General features: G+C 45.5%; 1 protein-coding gene across 3 annotated transcripts in view; it reads right to left on the bottom strand.

Annotated features, from left to right (window-relative positions):
* Positions 1-21746, bottom strand: part of KCTD1 (potassium channel tetramerization domain containing 1) — a 189689-nt gene that overhangs the window by 81914 nt on the left and 86029 nt on the right. Inside the window, exon 1 of one of the 3 annotated variants that reach the window (XM_012740436.3) lies at positions 13937-14464. The exons of 1 other annotated variant lie outside the window; for it this stretch is intronic. Coding sequence is in view for 1 of the 2 variants with exons in the window: in XM_012740434.3 (XP_012595888.2) it covers positions 11759-13570 (1812 nt within the window). In the remaining variant the exon portion in view is untranslated. Of the gene's footprint in view, positions 1-11758; positions 13869-13936; positions 14465-21746 lie in introns of those variants that run through there. One more of the 3 variants, XM_012740434.3, reaches the window with a different exon arrangement.

The raw sequence follows: 21746 nt of genomic DNA, 5'->3' as shown, positions 1-21746 counted from the left end.
TCTATTTGTCAGGCACTTTATAGTCGTTTTTATTGGTTCTTTTTACTAGTTATAACTCTGCATCAAAACTCGGCTCATTTTTACTTTTAATTAAGTGCTTTGAGGGAAGTGGAAAAGATTGAAGGCCTTGGGGGAGCAAGTCTTCAACTGCCGACTGGTCAGGAAATAGATAAAGAACTGCAGAGACCGGGGACTGGTCCCACTGAGTGTCAGACCCCCAGCAAGGTGCAGCCACCACTCAACCACTACAGAAAGCGCTCCATGGGGGGCTCGCCTTTGTATGACTAAAATATCTCCGAATCAACCTAAGGCTGTAGCTTTCAGCCACCGATATCTCGGGTGTAGACTGACATTTGCAAGATGGGGCTATTCATTTCATCCTGACCCATAATATTCCCCTTTCTCTTCCTGAAATTACAAAAGCACAGAAATCACATTAAGATTCTTTCTGTTTTTTTTTTTTTTGAGACAGAGTCTCGCTTTGTTGCCCAGGCTAGAGTGAGTGCCGTGGCGTCAGCCTAGCTCACAGCAACCTCAAACTCCTGGGCTCGAATGATCCTTCTGCCTCAGCCTCCCGGGTAGCTGGGACTACAGGCATGCGCCACCATGCCCGGCTAATTTTTTATATATATATCAGTTGGCCAATTAATTTCTTTCTATTTATAGTAGAGACGGGGTCTCGCTCTTGCTCAGGCTGGTTTCGAACTCCTGACCTTGAGCAATCCGCCCGCCTCGGCCTCCCAAGAGCTAGGATTACAGGCGTGAGCCACAGCGCCCGGCCTCTTTCTGTTTTTTAAAAGACACATTCATCCATACACTTATGCTTTGGCGTTCTTTTTTTCCTTAATACCTAATTGTACCACATTTATAACTTTAGCTATAAAGTACAGCTTAAAAAGAAGCACTGTATAAGAGGCCTGGATTTGGAAATTAGAACTTTAACTTTGCTTCTAGGTGAGTAGGTAAACTTGAGAGATTACATTCTCTAAGGGTCAGTTTTTCTCATCTGTAGAATGGGTATGACCACAGTCCCCCTTTAGCTTGCTTGTATTCTGTATATAAAGTACACAGAACCATCACAGCAGTCATCACATGGGTGGAGTTTATTTCTTCCAGTTACCTGTCTGCCTTCCCCACAAGACTGAGTGATTCCTCCAAAGAAAAGGGTTTTTTCTGTGTCCCTTCGGTCTATCTAGCCCAGTATCTGACACTAGGAACTGCCCCATAAAGCCTGAGAATGAAGTCACACACGGGAAAGCCCTTTGTAAACTGTGAGGCACAATTCACATGGACCTTAGTGATCATACAGAGTGTGGTCCCACAGACCCGAGATGTGAATGAAACCCGTGAGCTGGAATTAAAACATTAACTGTGAAATGGTCCTGGTTCTGAATTTCTTTGGGTTACTGTACATATACTCAATCTTAAAATATGTGGATTAACAACAGAGTTGTTCCAAGTGGCTGATATGTGGTGAAAGGTGGCAGCTTACTTCAAGTTGGGACATCTAAAATACCGGTGCCCTAAGGCTTGCTCAAGAGGGCTGCAATGTTACAGCAAAGAAAAGGCTTACGTTTTTTGACAAGGTAATATTTTATTTTATTTTTTGAGTTTCCCCACTCCCCTTACACACACTTAAGGTTTAAGTGTTTAGTCTTTCAGTTTGATCGGGCCACCTTTGCTCCCATTTTTAAGATACTGATACATACCACTTGCTCTCCAGGGTTTACTTGTCAACAGTCAGGACATGAGACAAGCCCCTCCTTGCCAGCTAGACCTTTGGCCTTGCCCTAGGTGTTCCACTGTTATTTCTCCAGTGTCTTCTCTTAAACATTTCTAAGTTGTTCCTCCCCTCCAAACTCCTACCTTTGCACACAGTAAGTGCTCAATCAATGCTTTATAAATGAATACGATTTTCAGAGTTTTTCTGTATATAGCATTCTCCCTACGCCTTGCTCTTCTCTTCTTAGATCATCACACTCACATTCCAAGAGATGGTTCTAAAAAACATCACTTGAGAGGGTAGTTACACGATGGGAGGGGATTCTATGATTCCATGATCTTTTTCACAAGTCTTTTTTTTTTTTTTTAAATAACATGAGAAACATTCCTGAAACTTTACTACCACCACTCGCCCCGTAAAATCATCCTGAAAAGCAGTGACATCTCCAGCACTGTGAACGCCCTGCCGTTAATTATAAAAAAAATGAACATGTGAAAAAACTCTGGGTTGAGGGGAAAAGCGAATGAAGCATAATCAGCTTTCTCGTGTTCTTGTTATACTTTTATTTAGATCTGTGTGTTTCTACAGCAACATATTTTTAAATCGCTATCCCAGTCCACCGAAAAATAAACATCCTGCAAATCTCTTTTTTTCTGGAATAAAAACCAATGAGATATTTGTTCAAGATGAAGGAAAATATCCAAAATGTCTAAAATCTATATAGATATAGTTTTGTCAGAAAGAATACCACAAAATAGAAGCCAATATTCCGGATGAGCTAGCTTAATAAAACAGACTATTCTAAAAGCTCACAAACTTATCCCATAAGGACTATGCTAGCTGAACATTGTATTTAAAGGGCAAACTAATTAGAGATTATAAATCCCTGCATTGGTACATCAATCATTTCCATTTTATAAGAGCATTTTGTCATGCTAAAAACAAGTCACAAGAGGTCATTAATTGGTCAGCAATATTATATCAAAACACCAACCAATTATCCTGACTCTGCAGTCGATTCAAAACATATATTAATATATCTCAACCTTAAATAGAATTTCTATTGATTTATATAGTATCCAAGATAGAAGTCTTGTATTAGAAAATTGTAGTCATCATGCATTAGGGAAATGTAAACACCATAACACAGAATTCAGTCAAATACAAGCCCTACTTCTAGAATACTGAAATTAAAAGATTTACGAAGGTTACTGCATAATGTAAGTAACCTTCACATGAGGGTTACATTGACAATGTTTTAAGAATCCCAGTGTTATGACCACCCCCTTAATCCTAAGCCATTCCAAATAAAATCTCATCTCTTATGAAAAACTGATTTCATTCTGTTCATTGCTGTCTCATTTCACTTGTGAATCTGCTGCGGCCTGGGCAGCAGTGATGCCCAGTGGGCTCTGCAACCCCCTTCAGCACTTGAACTTCTCCAAGTCTCTGTAAAGAGCAATAGGAAGGCTCTATAGAACAAACCTAGGAAGGTGTGCCAAACCAAATTGTGCCTGGGCCACAGCACATATACTTCTTAAAGCAGAGGAGAGAGAAACAGGCTTTGGGGCAAGGAGGGAGGAAGGTTCAGGTAGGCCAGAGCACAAGAGACTGCCCTGGGATTTCCTATCTAGCAGAAGACCAGCAGAAGTGCCACTGGCCAGAGTTTACGGACGTCCCAGAATTAGAAACGACAGAGAGACCCTACACAGCACCCAGACAAGCTACTTCCCAGAGAAAAACTGCAAGCTGAGATTGAGACTTCATGATAAAGATCCACATTTGTTCAAATGTAAAACATTCTGTGCTAAGATAACAAAATGATAGCTAGCAAACGTTCATTAGAGCGTTCCTGTTTTCAGCACTTTTAAAATAGAAACTCATTTAACACCCACGACCCTATGAGATAGATAGAGACGATCATCATTCCCATTTGACCAAGGAGGAAGCTGAAGTACAGCAGGTCTGGGCAGAGCTGAGATCTGGTCCAAGAGGTCCAGCTCTGAAGTCTGTTCTTAACCACTCTTTGATTTGGCTTCTCAAATGAGGTTGTTCCAAATCCCACACCCAAAACAGGCTGATGGCCCCGCATAGCAAAACGGAAGCCTGCTACCCACTGAAAATATTCTTTTGTGTACTCTGCCTATTTATGTCACTGTTTTGAAATGCTGTGTTTTAACAAGTACTCTCCTCTTTAGTTGTTCTAGGAAAACACCTACAGTAGTATTGTGATTTAATGTTCTATCATCTTCCCTTCATTGGATTCTCTCATTTGAACAGCTGATAAGAATTTCTGGATCAACAGATCACGGATTGAAAAGCACAGATTCTGGAATCAGACAAACGTGGGTTCAAATCCCAGCATGGTTACTTACCAGGTGTTAGGACTGAAGTAAGTCAGTCAATATCTAAACTGGGAGCCTTAGCTGCCTCCTTTGCAAAATGGAAGTAATACCCATAACTCCTAGAAAGGCTGTGTGAGGATTAAACGAGAGACGGTGTAGACCAGTGCTCAGGATGTTCAGTGCGCATAAACTGCCTAGGGATCCCGTTAACACGCAGGAGCTGGTTCAGCGGGACAGTGGCGAGACCCTGCATTTCCCACATGCTCCCACGTGACGCAGATGCTGCTGTTTGGGGGACCGCTTGAAAGCCCTCAGTACATCCTGGTTATCATTAATGATTATATTCCACTGTATAGCTACAGGACCAGTTGCAGGTCGTGACAGTTTGCATCAAAACTCTGCAATGAATGAATCAGGCTCTCTCTGTAGACTGCAGCCCAACGACAAGCATCTCATGTGCCCAGCCCTCCCTGCATGCATCCTGCCTGGATAGGGTCTAACGGTTACTTACTGAGAGCCATGACAGCTAGGAATGTGGAAATATTGCCCATTTCTAAGTTACGTTCCTTAAAAGCTACATGTCAAAAAACCATAGCAAGCTGAAGTATCAGAATTAACCCACAAGCTCAAGAAACTTGTCCTAAACACTTATTTCTCAGACTACAATAACAAAACGAAGGCTTTATTCCAAGTTTCAAATTTACACATATGTGTGCGTGTGTGCATGTTTATATAGGAAGATATTACCTATGAACATTTTGTCTAAACAGAGAGTCAGGTAGAGAATATGAAATTAGATTTAAAAATATAGACACAGTGTGCTTAACTAGTTTGGTCCCTGGGCACAGTGGAAAGGGCTCAAGTGGGAAGTGGTGCAATGAGTAATAAGCCCCCTTTGTTTTGCGTTAAGAGAGGAAGGATGGGGACCGAATGGTGAGACACTGCACTAAGCTAGGCTAAGCCAGGCTGGGACATGAAGCAAAACTAGAAATTGACGATCACGAGCTTCCAAACTAGTCTTGACATTTTAATTTGGCAGGTGAATTACTCACAAAGGAAGTGACATCTGTCTCTGTCGCTCCTCAGCATTCCTTTCTCAACCCTACCCCTCCTCTCCTCAAAGCCTACCACCTAACGCTGTCTTCAATCTGCCAGACCCTGCAGGTAGCACATTCTTACTCTCTTCCTCCCAGACTGGATCAAAAGACCCATCTTCCAGGGTTCAATGCCAAAGTCAGGGAAAAGCAGCACAGTCGACCCCTGAACAACACAGGTTTGAACCTCGCGGGTCCACCTATAAGCAGATTTTTTTTTTCCCAATAAAAGTGACACTGAGTGTGCCTGCCTCTCCTGCCTCCCTTTCCACCCCCTCCACCTCTTCTGCCTCTGCCACCTGAGACAGCAAGACCCACCCCTCCTCTTCCTCAGCCTACTCAACGTGAAGATGACAAAGACCTTTACAATGATCACTTCCACTTAGTGGACTGTAAAAAGAGCTTCTCTTCCTTAAGATTTTCCTAATAACATTCTCTTTTCTCTAGCTTACTTTGTTGTAAGAATACAGCATATAATACATACAACATACAAAATACATGCTAGTCAACTCTTTATGGTATTAGCAAGGCTTCTAGTCAATGAATGGTAGGCTATTAATAGTGAAGTTTTGGGGGAATCAAAAGTCATAAGTGGATTTTCAACTGCCCAGGGGGTTGGTGCCCCTAAGCCCCAAGTTGTTCAAGGGTCAACTGCAATTCAAGGTGTGAATGAGTCCAGTTACTCCCAGGAAAGGCTTGCATTCTGAAGAGGATTTTCAAATGGCATTATTAGCTCTGTCTTCAGGTAGAGATGGGCTGAAGGGCTGGTGGGGCAGGGATGACTGTGTGGCTCTAGCCTGTCCCCAGCCTTCTCCTTCAAGGTCCTCCCAAGTCCCCTGAGCTCTCCAAGGCTATATAGACAGGCTTGTCAAGAGAGGCCTGCGCCATCCTCATACTGCCCTGCCGTACCTTTGGGACTTACAGCCAAAGTCACTGCCTGGAGAGAGAGCAGGAACTGAATCGCACATCTCAGGATACAGAGGGTCTCCAGGAAAAAGAAGTTCCCACTGGGGCTGAAAATGTGAAAAACCAGCCCAAAGCACACTACGTACATAGAGGAGTTGCCTAAAAAGCATGTGTGATCGAAAACTCCAATCACACTCAGGGCACTCTGGTCTTAACGATACTGTAAGACAGCTCCTACTTTCATTATTTTTGAAAATTCTGTTACCCAAGACTTGGGCAAAATTTAAGATATGTATATGTATTAAAAAACAACCAAACCTGTCTGTCACTAATGAAAGTTTGCTGTCATATATAAATGTGTCTTCTCTGGGGAGAAAGAAAAGGTTGCTAAAGGATAATAAGCTAAAAGGAAGGAAGTCTGACTGTAAAGAAAGCATTGAACAGAAGGACTTGGAGAATTACTGAAAACCCAGAACACGCCTCATTGCGTTCAGCCTCCTGTCGTCCTGGTGGACACAGCAGGGTCTGACAACCAGTTTACAGTCACAGACATTAGATGATACCTCACATTCAGGAACCATCTCAGCACTCAACCTTTGCTGTCCTGAGGTATCTCAAAGGGCTTAAATGCTCACTTGTTTCTAGACCATAGCTAGACCAATGAGCTAGTTTTCTAGCTCATTGTCTGTTATAAAGACTCAACACCATTCAGCTCCCATCCTCTCTTGAAGGAAAAGAGTAGGCAAAAGGAAGAAAGACCTTTATAAATCTGAAAACCCAAAAGAAATTTTTAGAGCCTAAAACTTTAAAAGGTCACCTGTTTCCACTCTGATGTGCATGGATAGGAGCAGAGAATTACTTCAGCTTTAAGGCTAAGAGTCTGCTAACTTGCCCAGCCTCTGCAAATCCCCGTAGAAGGCAAGGACTGAATCCTGCTCCTCTGTGCAGCATTTAATAAGCAGAAAGATGCTTAATTAACCGTGGCTGAATTTCATTCAGCATCTTAGAACACTAGAAGTGTTAAAAAAAAAAAATAACGTTTGCAAGTACGTTCGAATGTTTGAATCCTAAAGCCACATTTTCTTTCATTTTAGTTTATCAGAATCAACCAATATACCTTTTTGGACCAATTAATTCACACTATCCTATCCCTTATCTAAATTCTCCAAAGAAGTCTTTAAAAAGGCATCTTGACTAATTGGTATAATGCAGTGACTGAGAAGGCAAGAGAAGTAAAATAGGTTCTAGCATATAACAGACACACAGATTACCACTTTGCATGTTTGGTCCTAAGAGTTTTAACACATAACTACACAAGAACTTCTATATTGATCGCACTTTTGAAATGGCAGTTAAGACCCCAGATTACTTGAAACTCAAGTTTTATTAAACTATTGAAGTAGGGCTTTGACTGGTGTCTGCCAAGGTAAGAACGACAACTAGGGGTCTCACATACAACTAGTGGTCCTACGAAAAGAAGGGCTTCTTCCTGCTTGGCACCTTAGTAATGACAAGAGGATGGCCTTTAGGTGACATTTGCTTGGAGAGCCAGGTTTTAAAAGTCAGGGAGATATAGAGATTTAAGTTTTAGATGAATGGGATCCACTTTGTTGTTTGGCAGCAAATACTTCTTTATCTATTTCATGGATCAGCTTGAACAGACAGTGAACTGACAGTTAATGTGGATTTATATCAGTGTTAAATAATACAACTGAACACTGACTGCAGTATTAATACATGAGTACAAAAAAGAGAATATAAGAGTATAGATTTCTTTCCCAAAATGACTGCTATAAAACACTGAGTGCATCACCTCTTAACTTTATTTTGATCTAGTTAAAATAGGTAAGGAGGCCAAAATCTTGCCAAAGAGACTACTTGCCAAGTGGAAAGTTGACTAATTTATAGATTCTTGGCACAAAAGCCAAAATAATAAATGCTCAGTAACCATTTTCTGAATGAAGAAAGTTACATACTTATGTACAAGATATTTAGTTTCTCTACCACTTGGACTTTTAATAAAGGAGATCAAACATTCTTACAGTAGAAAAATGAATGTAGTCACAAACTAATATTAAAAATTAGAAACACGCCCATTTTTAAAAAGGCAGTTAACCCTAATAGCTCCAAATAACAACTGCAAAGAAGTCTTGCCACCATTGCTCTACTCCTTCCAAGTTTATAAAAGTTTGATTCCATTTGTAAGAAAAAAAAAGAGTATCCCTCGCACCTACTCTTCAAATTCAAAATAAGACTTCAGCAATTATTTCAGGATTACATAAAATGCATGCTTTTTTCCTATTAAGTAGGTAGATTAAATATTCTTTCCTCCTTTCTACAACAGCACCTAAGTGAAACCTTGATTCCCAGAGCTGTCAGCTTCTGGCTTCTCCTCAAAGGTAAGTTAATGAACAACTAACTGTGCGCTTGGTTTGGAGACTGCTCCTGTTTCCAGCTTAGAAACTGTAAGGACCAACTCTGGCCCACAGTGAAGACAATAAAACACAAACAGGACACGTGCACCACCGCCCCAGCATCTTTTCACTGACAGATTTCCCCCTCATAGAATTCCTTGAAAGTATTTCTGGAAATAATCTGGGTTAGAGTCAAGCAAGTACAACTCAAGACACCTTTGTCACAGCTTGCCAGTGTTTCTAAGTATGTCTCACAGAGAGCCAATTTTCACATTTTTCTTTGGCACAGCCTACAAAAACTTTAGCGACAAAACTATGACACTAAGAATCTAAACTTCTCTGAGTGTTTATTTTCCCCTATGAATAATAAAGAACATAATTCCAAATCTCCATCATCCATCTAAGCTGAAGTACTATTCTGAGAGGCAGGAAAAATAATGCTGTATTTTTATGCAAAGACAACAGCTATGAAGATGGAAGATATAGCCCTAAACCTTTTAAAATGGACCACGTAATCTCCACCTGGGAGCTAGCATGCTGCACCAATAACTGGATCCTCCTACATACATCACAACAGCTATGGGAGGGGAAGAGGGAACTAACCGAAACTACTTTTAACACAACCATTCAAGAGAATGAAAGAGTGGACCAATTAAAGCAACCAGCCCAACCATTACCACACATTCCTCCTCCCCAAAAGGCAGATACTTCACTTGAGTAAAAACTCACAAATTCCACAATCTTTGTTAATCCTTGAGTGCATTCATTTTTCAACCGGTTCTATAAAATGGCAAACTTATTATCCCCCTCAAGAAGTAAAAAGTAAATGCATTTAAAGTAGCAGTTTTTCTTCATCTTTTGAAAAACGTGCAACATTAGAAAAGAAACAAAACATCAGTGTGTGATCTGTTATGAAGAAGTCTATAACATAGTCAGCAGTAGAATTCAGTGTGATACCACTCAATGAGGTCCAGTCAGTATTAGGCTAGAGAGTCGATGGTTATAATTAAGTAATAATGACTGAAGCTTGAGGTACACAGGGCATTTCCTGGGGATTAATGACCAGCCAGAAGAGTTGATGACTTAAAGTATGACCATAGGCCAGCAACCTCTGCCAGTCATTAATCCCTAGGAAATGCCCTGGACCTCAATCCTAACAGGGATTTTAATAAATATAGAAGGAAAAAGTTTAATATCAACTTTCTACTTAAACAACATCCATTTCATAGATTGCTCAGACTTCATAAAGTGAGTTTCACAGAAGTTACTAGTTTAAAGAGTTCCCTTAAAGCTCTTAATGCTGACTTAAAAATAATTTACTCTAACATAAGTGAAATAAATATGTGCAAACAGAACTTTTTACAGTACTTTAGCGAACAGGGATGTAGAGCTAAGATCATGTTGGAGAGCTAAAATGATCACATAAGCAACATAGGGACGCTCAAATCTGTATTTAACTTGGGAGTTACCTGACAATAACTCAAGAATAATAAAAGTATCAGTATACAGTTTTATAGAACTGATTTATCTTACTAAGGTAAATAAAAGATCGTGGCCAAGGGGTTGCATTCCTTAAAACAAAACAAAACCAGCAAAACAAAACAAAACCAGCGAAACAAAACTCCCTAACCTTCTGTGGATCTTTAAGTCATGATTCTATATAACACTGGTGTCAAGAAACTGGCAGACAGATGCCAGTAGAAAAACTGTTTGTTAATCCAAGCACATATATGCTTTAGTAAACTTTCTTAGGCTTTTAACTCTTAATTAATCAGTTGCCTCTCTAAACCAGGACATTTCAAGGGTTTTTACTTTATCAGAAGAATGTGAACATTTATTTTTGCTTTCAAAGAAAAAGCAAACCCGAATTCTCCTCTCCACTCTTAAAATTCTCTAACACAACCTATCTGCCAGAAACGTACTATGCACACCAGAAGTACAGAAAGACATACAGCCTACAGGTCTTGTGTATCTTAGAGAACTTTGATGTTTATATTACTATCCAGAGCTCCTTCCTCAGTTGGCCTTGAGGCTTGCCGAACGTTTGAAAGGGTCAGTTTGTCCAGAACTGGAATTTCCACTTTGGAAAAAGCATAGAGGTCCTGACATCTGTTCCTAGAGGGCTTGCACTATATTCCTAGACTATCAGTCAAAATTCCTACTTCTGCTTGATGGCTGGGAGGTCAAAGTTGTAAAAGCCTCCAGTGTGGCCACAGAGATAGCCGAAGAAACCCAAAGACCTTTGGTTTCTGGCTCCTAGAGTATCCCCCAACGTGAATATAACATTAATACTCATGAATATATTCCTCTAGGAAAAATAATGAGAGAAGCACCTAACACTTCAGGCCCCGATGCTGTCCTAGAATTTGGTACCGCTTAGAATTAAATAACTTTAGGGTTGAAATAGCTCCCTCATTTTTTTCTGAGGACACTGAAGCCCAGGGAGGTGAACTGATTTGCCCAGGCTGGCTCAGCTCCTGGGCTGGCACTCTGGCTCTAATGATCTGCCTTCTGAGTCTCATCTGCCTCTTAGATGGTGTGCTCTGTGGGGCTAGGGACACACAGCAATGCTTGTGGCGCCCACTGCGCTGGGCACCACAGGCCACACTCCAGTTTGTAGCCAGACTGGTATCACAGACCCCAGGTTCCCACCTGAATACTAACTTTAAGCAAGCAGCTTCAACTTGAGACAACTATACCCCAAACGTCACTTTACATTCGACTACACGTTACAGTATCAACTGGCACTCAACTGCCGGGCTCTCCACTCTCCGCCCCTTTTCTTAAAAAAAGAAAAGGTACAGGAAGTGGGATTGGCACGTTTTCTTTTTAATAATCTTGTAACTATTTTTCTACCGAGTTATGGCGAATATGTAATAGAGTATTTTAACGGTTACTTTATTCAAATGTTTTCAGTAATTGCATCTTTTATATGTACCGTGCCTCCCCCCCTTTGCCTTATAAAACTCATGCATTCAATGAAGAGAGGCTGCAAGAGTAAGCTAATCCTTTTGTTCTGAGAACTTTGAAGTTTTTCTCGTTACTGTGTAGCAGTGATTTGTTAGGTAGCATGCCCTCTCTCACATCTTTTAAGATTAGGTGAAACTTTCCCCGAAAAGCACCAAGAGAGTTAAGCTTCTAAGGGTGAAAGCAAATCCGACTCCTATATCACCTACTTTTAAAAACTTCCCCCCTACCCAGACCTGCATTCGCACAAAAGTTAGTCCCGAAGTGGTACCAGAGAAACATTTCATGCATAGAGTTTGGTTTGGTTACCTGGGTGGGGGAAACAATGGCAGGTGAAACTATTGTGGGAGAATTGGTGCTTCTGTGCCCATTGGCTTCTGGAAGAAGAGGCAGGGGGTCGTGTTTCACGGAAACCACCACCACCGCATCCACAGGCTCCGAGGGGCGGATGCAAAGTCTTTTGGGGGAAGAGGGACCGCAGATGTCCCCCGACCCGAACACCGACTCGTACAGGGCGCGCTTGGGCGCAGCCTCGGATTTCACGTCGGGCCGGACCTGGCTGTCTTTAGGGAGGATATACGCGTTCCCCAGCGAGGGCGGCTGGGGGCGGTGGTGGTGGGAGGGATGGGTGGGGAGATGGTGGGAGTGGTGGCGGGCCGCCCCGTTCAGAGCCTCGGCGTAGCAGCCCTGCGCGGCGGGCGAGCCCAGCTTGGTGCCGATGCCCGCGATGCTGTTGAGCGTGGCGATGGAGACGGCGCCGATGCAGTGGTTGGTGTAGGTCTTGGAGAGCTTGGCCGCCTTGGAAAGCATCTGCATCCTGGTGCCCAGCAAGTTCTTGCCGATGGCTTTGTTTTCATACCAGGTCACATCGCCCTCGCTGCAGTGATCCCGGGGCCGCTGGAAGAACGCCTTGCAGAGGGGGTTGCGCTTCGACAGGTACTTGACGAAGCTGGCATAGGGGCAGAACTCGGTGCCGGTCTCGTACATGCGGGGCAAGTTCTCCTCGTCGCTGCTCTCAGCGCGCTTCTTGCTCCACGACGACGAGCGCGACTTGTGGTAGGGCCCGAGGGACTTGAAGTAGACGAACTTGCGACCGTCCTCGTCCATGGCCAGTCCAAAAGAGTCCTCCTCCAGTTCGCGCTGGTTCTCGCGGCCGCGCGTGCAGAAGTACATGCACGTCTCGAACCAGACCTTGTTGAGCAGCCCAAACGGGGTGTTGGTGCTGAAGACGTTGGAGGTGTACAGCTTGCGCAGGTCGGCGCGCGTGATGGCTTGCTTCTGCACCACCGGCCCGGCGCCCTGCTCCTCGAGCTTGCGGATGACCGCGGCCAGCGTCAGGTTGGCGCTGCGCAGCTCGGGGTCCTTGGTGAGGTCGAGCGTGCGACAGTACGGGGGCTCGTTGAGGTAGCGGTTGAGGGAGCTGCGGATGCTGATGAGCGAGGACTTGCTGTAGAGCTGGCCGCTCTTGGAGCGGGCCTCGGCGTAGAAGGAGCGCAGCACGCGGCACAGCGCCCCCTTGTCCATGGTCTCGAAGTCCGGGCTCTGCGCCTTCTCGCTCAGGTACTCCCGGAAGATGCGCACGGCGTAGCGGGTGGCCAGCCGGGTGTTCTCGCTCAGCCGGGCCCGCTCGGGGCGCTGCAGCACGTCGGGGTCCATCTCCGCGCCGTCCCCGGGCGGCCCGCCGCGGGCCCGGGGCGCCAGCAGTCGCGGCGGCGCCTCGGGCTCCAGCGCGGCACTCTGGTCCATATTGATCATATGGACCGGCTCGGGCTCCAGCTCCTCCCCGGCCGAGTCCTCGGGCTCCAGGGGCTCGTCCCAGTCCAGCCCCATCTCCTCCTCTTCCTCCTCCTCCTCGTCCTCCTCCAGCCCCCCACCTCCGTCCTCCTCCTCCTCCTCCTCGTCCCCCGTTATCTGCACCTCCTGGATCTCGTCCTCCTCCTCCTCTTCCTCCTCCTCCTCGCCCGCGCTGCAGTAGTGCGGGCGGCCGTGGCGGCGGCCCCGGCCCCCAGCGCCGCGCTCGCCCTCGCCCCGCTCCCCATTGTTCTCGGCGGCGGCGGCGGCGGCGCTGGCGCTGCCGCCCGCGCTGGTGTTACAGTCCCCGCTGCCAGGCATTCTCGCCATATTGCCGTCTCTCTGCCAGTCCTCGGGCAGGGCGCATGCGCTATATTGGACCGCAGCGCTGAGAGCTTTTGTGTTTAATGACCTTCAGCTACCGGGAGGCAAAGCCGGGCTCTTAAAGGAGCCGCGCTCCAATTGTCATTCCGGAGCGCCGCTCCGGAGGGGCAGCGGTGCGCAGGGGATGGAGGGGAGGGGACGGGAGGTAGGGGTAAGTTAGACGGGGAGAGATAGGGTAGAGGCCGGAGGCTGGCAGGACCTTCTTCCTCCCCCACCCAGCTCCCCACTTCTAAGAAAACTTTGTAAGGAAAAAAAAAAAAAAAAGGAAGGGGAGGGAGAGCTGTCGGTGGGGGCGAAACACTCCCAACTTACCCTCTGGCGGAGTATTGCGCGGGCCCGGGCGGGAGAGGGAGGGCCGGTGGGGGGGCGGGACGGTCTCGCTTCTCTAAGTAATGCCCGAGGAGCAGTGCCCCTTCCACCGCCCCCTCATTGCCCCCCGGAGCCGGGGGGTCGGGGCGGCGGCTGCGCCGGGCGGGCCGCGGGTGCTGCTGCGAGAAGCCGGTGTGTGGGGCGGCCCGGAGCGGAGCGGAGCAGGCAGGTTAATGAGCAGGGTGGAGGAGGCACGGCGAGGCCCCGCACCCTCTCTGCGCCCGCGGCCAGGGCGCAGCGGGCGAGGCTTGGGAGCGCGATGGGGCTGGTGGCGGCGGCTCCCCCACCTACTTGCTGGCGGCGAGGCGCAGGGGCCTGGGGCCAGCCGCGCGGCTCCCAGCTCCCTTTCCGACTCAAACACGCCCCACATCAGCCTCATCCCTTTTGACTTTTCCAACAGCCACATTTAAGCTGTCATTAAAGACCTGGGGCGCTCCCCGTAGGTCTGGGGCAAGTCCGCGCCGGTCCAGCCAGCCCGGGGAAGGAGCGAGAAGGAAAGACTGGGAGGGGCACGTGGGAGGGGAGACGACAGAAGAGGCGCTTAGGACCCCAGGGACCCCTCCCCACCCGCGCTGGCCGCCGCCGCCCCTGCCCTGAGGCAAACTGGCACAGCCCCCTCGGGAGAGGCGCTCCACCAAGTTGGAGCTAAACTATGGCCAAGGCACGTCGGGTGGGCGAGCGCGCGGGCGGAAAAAGTGAACTTGGGTCTCGGCCGCCCCCGCCGCGGCCACAATTCTGCGATTCGGAGCCCAAGCGCGCTCTCACTCCAAGTTTGCCAACCGCCATTCGTTCGCCCTCGGGCAGCGCTGCCTCTGGCGCGCGGGGGCGGGCACCTCGGAAACTGGAAAGGCAGCCAAAGAGCTCGCCGGGTCCCGCTTTCCCATAGGAGACACTGCCCCACTTCCAGCCAAACGCCCGCCCCCGGCGCGCCCAGGCTTCGGGCGCGTCCTTGTGTCGCCGCCTCCCGCTCTCCCGGCCCGGGGGCAGCGTCCCAGAGCCGCCTGGGACCTCGGCTGTTCTCTTAGGCGGCACAGCCCGGGCCACCTCCGGAGCTCGCACTGCATTTTAACTTTCTCCTCCTTGGGCAGTCCCAGTGTCCCCTGGCGGGCTGGCCAGCTCCAAGTCCCTGGGACGAGGGGAACCGCCTGAGTTGGGTGCTAGCAGCGCGCCCCGGTGCCCGGCCTGCCTCCTGGGAGGCGGCCTCGCCAGCTCCTCAAGTGCCTCTTCGAATTTGCCGTCCAGTCCGAATTCTCGGCAGTTTGGCTGTGGGAGTCACATGGCAACTGCCCGTTCCCCCTTCCCTGGCCTTCCCATCCTGCTTTCAGGGCGGTTGATCATTTTACTCATCAATAGAAACCTATCCATCAATTTGTAATTAAAAAACAAAAAGGAAAAAGGGGAGACTAGGTCTCTGCGCCTAAGTGGGATTTGATGGTGTCTTTTCTCCAGCGATTGCTGCTCGCCCTCCGCGTGCCTCCTCGGGGCTGGACGCCGAGGAGCGCTGGGGAGACCGCGCCAGGTGTGAAACAAGTTAGAGCAAGTCTCTGCCTCGCGGGCCGCCTCCGACTGCTCGGGGAAACACACACACACACACACACACACACACACACACACACACACACACACACACACACACACACAGACACTCTCATACTTCTGCCCTGCTCTCCTCGGAGAACCGTCCCGAATTGTCCCCAAGGTTGTGGCCGGAGAGCGCAACGCGCTGCCCTCCCCATCGTCCCCGCGAACATTCCCGGAGGCTGGGGCGGTGGGCAGCTAAGTTAGTTGCACACACGGACAAGCACATACGAGCGGGCACACACCAGTCACACACGGCTACTTCCGGAGGGCTGGCCCTTTGTCCCAGGATGCTCCCAGGCTTTTGGGCCCTCGGACGCTGGGGCGGGGAATTTCAGGGGTGCGGAGAACTCAGGTGGGCGCCTGGCAAGTTACCTACCAGGGGCGGTTCTCCCGCGGCCCTCACCGCGAGCACAGGGCGCCGGGGGCGGCGCTGGCTCCGGGCTGCGGTCCCAGGCTTGGCCAGGGGACCCAGGCCCACGCTCCGCCCCCGGAGCGCAGCAGCTCCCCAGGTCTCCCCACCTCCGCGGGCACTGGGGTCCACCCCCTCCACTCTAGCTCCCCTCCCCTCTGGGCGAGCTGCTTTGAATTGCTCGCAGTTTCCCGGAGGCGGTGTGCTGGGTTGGACGCTCCGGGAAACAAAGCAACCAAAAACAGCTCCCAGTTGACGTCAACTTATTTCCAGAAAAGAAAATAGTTTTGTGCTCCCGGGACAAAATACCCCCTAGGGCAGGTCTCTACTGGCAAGAGCCAGGGGAGGAGGTGGGGAATTGCAGAACCGAAAAACCCCTAGCGCAAATAACTTTTTAACGGACTTGGGAAAGCAGCCGTTTCAGGTGCTGCCTGACCAGTCTGCAAACAACGGGCAGCACCCGCGCTTAAATTAGACACGGAAAGCGCACCTTGGAAATTATGCCTTGGCCTGACTGTCGGGAGACTGCGGATCTGTTTCCTCGCACCAGCTCCGGAAACGCTACCAAAATTCTTTGCCCATAATGATACTTCATCAAATACTGGAAAAGACCTCCTCAGACTGGTACTTACAGTAGTCGCCGGCAAGAACACCCAGAAAAACTAAGCAGTTATACACTCTTCTTCCCCCACGACCTCCCCCCCACCACCAGAAAGTTGCTTAATTTTTAAAACCCAATAACACAAAATTACAGTTCAGTTCATAAAGTAGTTCAATTCCAAGTTTAATAAATGATCCTGCAAAAACATTCTGTGGTTCCATACACTCACTTCCAAAATGAGAGAATCAGAAAGGCTTTCTTATTATTTTCTTAGAGAGGCAATATTGGTTGTGGTTCTGCCTACCAGTCAGTCCAGCATCTGGTTCCTCCACTTGACTCTTCAGCATCCTGAAGTCTATTCAGCCCACCACTGTGACAACCGACAGCTGCCCAGTTCACCCCTTTGAACTGTCGCCTTATTTCTTGTGCAGGGTGCAGGGCTTCTTTATTATAAAAATAATCCCAGCACTACATGGAACATTTATTGCAATCATTTAACTGTCAGAACTCTCTGCTATAAGCTACTGTTAAGATGTTTACAACTGCAATATTCGTGCTTCTCCATTTGTCAGAATACTTGAAAATAGGGCTGGTTATTTTGGGAAGAAAAACTCTAAAACGTTCCCCCCTCATTTTATAACCCATCTGCTTCCATTTCAGGTTCACACTTTATGAAAGGTTACACCTTATAGAAACATAGTCAGCGCTTCCTCCTTTCTGCTTGCAGTCTTCTGAGCATCATCTGTTATTATATTTGATAGACTTGCTTTTTGTCTGTCTGTTTCCTCTACCAGACCAATACACCTTTGTGGTTTCAGGCTGGTGCCTGGGGCAGGGCGAGCACGCCAGTCATTTATATTGAATGACTGAATGAACAGGATCTGTGTTTAGTTAAGCCCTATGGTTTGCAGGAAAGTTTTTTGTGAAAAATCTAAAATAATCATGAATCTGAATTTCTATATTAAAATTCAGGACAAAAAGTAACTATACAAGGCTACATTATTGTTTACAAGTTAAAATGAATTTAATGGCTGTTTTGGATTAGTCTTTCCTTATCATTAATTCTCTCTCTAGTGGACCACGCTGTTGAAAAGCTATTGCAGAAGGAGAGTGAGGGACCTTTTTCTCCCAGTAGAGTCAATGTTGACCCTTCTGAAGGCAGATTTGGGGACACAGGTGTCTATGTATTAAGAGAGGTGGGTTGGGGAAGATTTAAATTGGTAAATTTAAGGAATTTTGTGGGCTCTTGAGTGCAGAGGCCAGAAAAAGCATTTAGCTCATCACTTCAAAGAGACAAATCAAAACAGAAAGCTACACTCTCTTGATTTGATTACTAAAAGATTCATAAAGTGCTTTGGAGGTTAAATATGAATTCACATTGAAGCTATTTTGACATATCTTTGTTTCAGAGTTTCACTATTAATTCTGTTGAATTCAATGGAAGATCATTTGAGTAATGTTTTTTGAACTCGGGTGAAAACTGAACCCATATAATCTAACTCTACAAAGTGGAAGAAAGGAAAATTAACTCCACAAGAGCAGAAACTATGTCTTATTTATTCCTGTATTTTCCAATTCATTTCTAATTCAGTTTCTTGGAGTATTTCAGCAAGATGGCTGGCACTTAGTAAACTCTCAATAAACATACACATAATTGGTATTTGGGAAGAAAACTAACCCCGACAAAAGGTTGTGCAGGAGAGTGTTTAAAAGCTTTATCTCTGAAACCAGCCTCCTGGGTTTGGGTCCTAGTTTGCCTTACCACCCACCCTTTTCCATGGCTGAGTTCTCTCATTGTTGTATTATTATCTGGGTTATGATAATAATAATGTCCCTACCTCAGAGAATTATCTTGAGAATGAAATAAATTAATATGCACAAAGGCTTAACACAGTGTCTGAAACATTAGTACATATTCAACCATTAGCTCTTATTTATTAAGGCTCTAATATTTCCCAAGCTTAACTGTAAACAAGAAAACCAATGACCAAAGAGGCTTAAAAAGGTGAGGCCACTTCCCCAGGGTCTCTCAGAACTGGCCAGGGCAGGCAAGTCTGGTTCCATAGTTCCTGCTTGAACTGCTTGACCACACTCAGCCTCTAGGAACCAAAGAATGGTGAAAAAAATAGTCTTCCAAGGACCAATTCCACCATTAAAATAACCCTGTGTGTAATTCCATTTGGGAATCTTAGGCAGACAGAGTAGTACAAGGCCTTGGACTATGGCACAACATATAACTGGGCTAGGAAACAGTGTAACCTTTTTGCTTGGCCAACTAACCACTGGTACTGTTTTCCTGGGCTATTGGAAGTAGGGACCCATTTATGTCTGCGAAGGATTGACAGTGAAGAATTTAGAGACAAAAGGAATGCCTACAGACCTAACCGGGCTGGAGTGAGATGCTGTCTATTGAAATCCTAGGCTGTTCTGCATAAATCTGGGGGCAAAGAGAATATTCCCAGTTTTTTTTCTTCAGTGCTTTGTCAAACAACAGGTCAGAGTAAACATGACTTGGTGATTGACTTCGGAATATTTAGTTTCTGATTGCCACCTGGTAGCTGTAATTCTAGATCTTTCCACCTAATAATCATCTGCCAGTTTCTCAGGCTATTTTTAAAATAAAAATGTACAGGAGGAATGTAGTTTTTTGTAGTAAATCGTGTTTCTGTGGAGCCTAAAAGTGTGCTCTTTTCGTTATAAAATTTTAATAATGAAACTTCACTTGGTTAATAAAGAAGTTAAATGTAAAGGTTGTTGAAGTTAAATGAAACCAAACATTAATAATGATAGTCATTTCATTCTTTGTTTATTACTCATATATCTTTAAAGGATATGTGGGGCCGGGCGTGGTGGCTCACGCCTGTAATCCTAGCACTCTGGGAGGCTGAAGCGGGTGGATTGCTCGAGGTCAGGAGTTCAAAACCAGCCTGAGCAAGAGTGAGACCCCGTCTCTACTATAAATAGAAAGAAATTAATTGGCCAACTAATATATATAGAAAAAAATTAGCTGGGCATGGTGGCGCATGCCTGTAGTCACAGCTACTCAGGAGGCTGAGGCAGGAGGATCGCTTGAGCCCAGGAGTTTGATTTTGCTGTGAGCTAGGCTGATGCCACGGCACTCTAGCCAGAGCAACAGTGAGACTCTGTCTCAAAAAAATAAAAATAAAAAAAATAAAGGCTATGTGGGATTGAAGTATATATTAGTCCTATTATTAAATAGAATTTATTTCAATGGCATTGCAATACTAATTAAGGTGGAAGAGGAGATAAAGATATGCGTTAATAAGCTATTTATAATAGTCTCAGAATCTAAAATATCCCTCAAACTCTTTGCTATATTTCAAATAAAGGGGCCTATTAAATTAGTAAAAGCAAAACAAAACAACAAAAACTTTAAAAAACACTTTATACCCAAACATTGTTACAAAAATGTTATTCTCATATTATTTTATTGTCAATATCAATTAGGATAGCCTTTCAAGAAAGCAATTGTTAGGCAATCTCTTCAAAAGCCATGACAATGTTCATGTTCTTTGACTCAGAAATTGCTTCTGGAAATTCATCTTCTTAAGAAACATTGCATTCTATTTGTATTTTGTTGAAGTTTCATTTCTTGCATTTAAGCCCCTTGGACAAATGAGTTTTGCAGCACTCGTCACAAAGTGTGCTCTAGAACTACATTTCATAATGTCTTAGAGGCCTACCTTTGTTGACAAAAATTTAGAGAGTGTTTGTTGAATGGAGGAAGGAAGGAGTTCAATTAGGGTAGAATCACATCTTCTCAATGTTCCATGGCGATATCATTTAATGAGTATCAATGATGATAGTGAAGATAAAGGATATGTACTACAAGGGCAAAGAAAGGTAAATTTTAAAGCTTATATTTCACTATCCTCATGACTTTGAGAAAGTTTAAGGACCAGATTTTGAAGCTCTCGATATCAGAAATTGGTATCAAGGTATACTGTGGCAAATCACAGGACGTGCAGAGGAGTGGGTATGTACCTGCCCTGTGGCTGTGTTTCTAAATGAACTAAAAAAGAAAAAAAAATCCTCTTTTAAATACCCAGAAGCACTAACCCACATTTTGAACTAATTGACTTACTTTTTCTTAGGAAAGCTTAATTTAACTGATAGGGGCACATGGGTTTATCTTAATATTTAAAGAAGCCCTGGGATGGGTTTGTTCTATTTCTTTAATTTGATGTTGGAGATCCAGGCTTTGCACCTGATGGTAGAAGACTGTCTTGCAGAGGGACAGGCAAGCAGGAAACACTGTGACCTAACTAACCCCTCTGTTCTGTGATCTAAGTTTGCAGAGCCAGCCGGGGCCCAGTTGCTTCCAGTAGAAGACTCATAATTCTTCATGTTTAGTCTTTCTACAGTCTGTCCTTTGATTAGAATACCCCAGGGGTCACATGGTGTCATTACTCCAAATAAAAACAAACTTCCCTGACATTGATTGCATCTGTTTGTTTTACAATCTTTTCTTTCTTTATGGCTCATTCCCTTAAATTGAAAAGCACAAACCAAAAATGTGGTTTATCATTCTTCTCTGATTATAAAAGCAGTAAGTGTTCATTGGCAAAGATTCCAAAAATACAGAAATCTGGAAATATATATATATATATAAATATATATATGCGCATCATTTTTCTTTCTTGTTAACATTTAGTGAATGCTTGCTGTGGGCCTGGTCTTCTACATTAACACTCTGAATTCCTTCTTATGAATATATGTGAGGATTGCTCCTGTTCCTATTTCATGTGAGTTGAAACCCAGACAGCTTAAATAACTTGCCAACCTCACATAGCTAGCAAAGTTGAACTCCAGAGCACACACACATTCTGAACCGTTCACCAATCTGAGCCCTTCGGTTCTATTTTCACTGCCCAGAGAAAACCACTGTTTTACATTTGGAAGTATTTCTGTGAATTTAATCACATGTGGTTTACTGTTTAAGTACTACATGCAGCATTTGAAAATCCATAATTCAAAATATGTGACCAGTGAGTTTTTGGCAAACCCTGCCAAACACATGCTCAGAGGCAGGAAGGAAAGGAGACCTCTCCAGGAACTCCCTGACTCTGGGAGGGTCCAACTTTCAGTAGGTCCACATGATCAGTAGTTTTTCCCTTCAGTAGTTTTGCCTTTCTCCTGGT

Source organism: Microcebus murinus, chromosome 17 (assembly GCF_040939455.1).
Source record: "Microcebus murinus isolate Inina chromosome 17, M.murinus_Inina_mat1.0, whole genome shotgun sequence".
In the NCBI taxonomy this organism is placed as follows: Eukaryota; Metazoa; Chordata; class Mammalia; order Primates; family Cheirogaleidae; genus Microcebus; species Microcebus murinus.
This window is presented reverse-complemented; position numbering and strand designations above follow the sequence as displayed.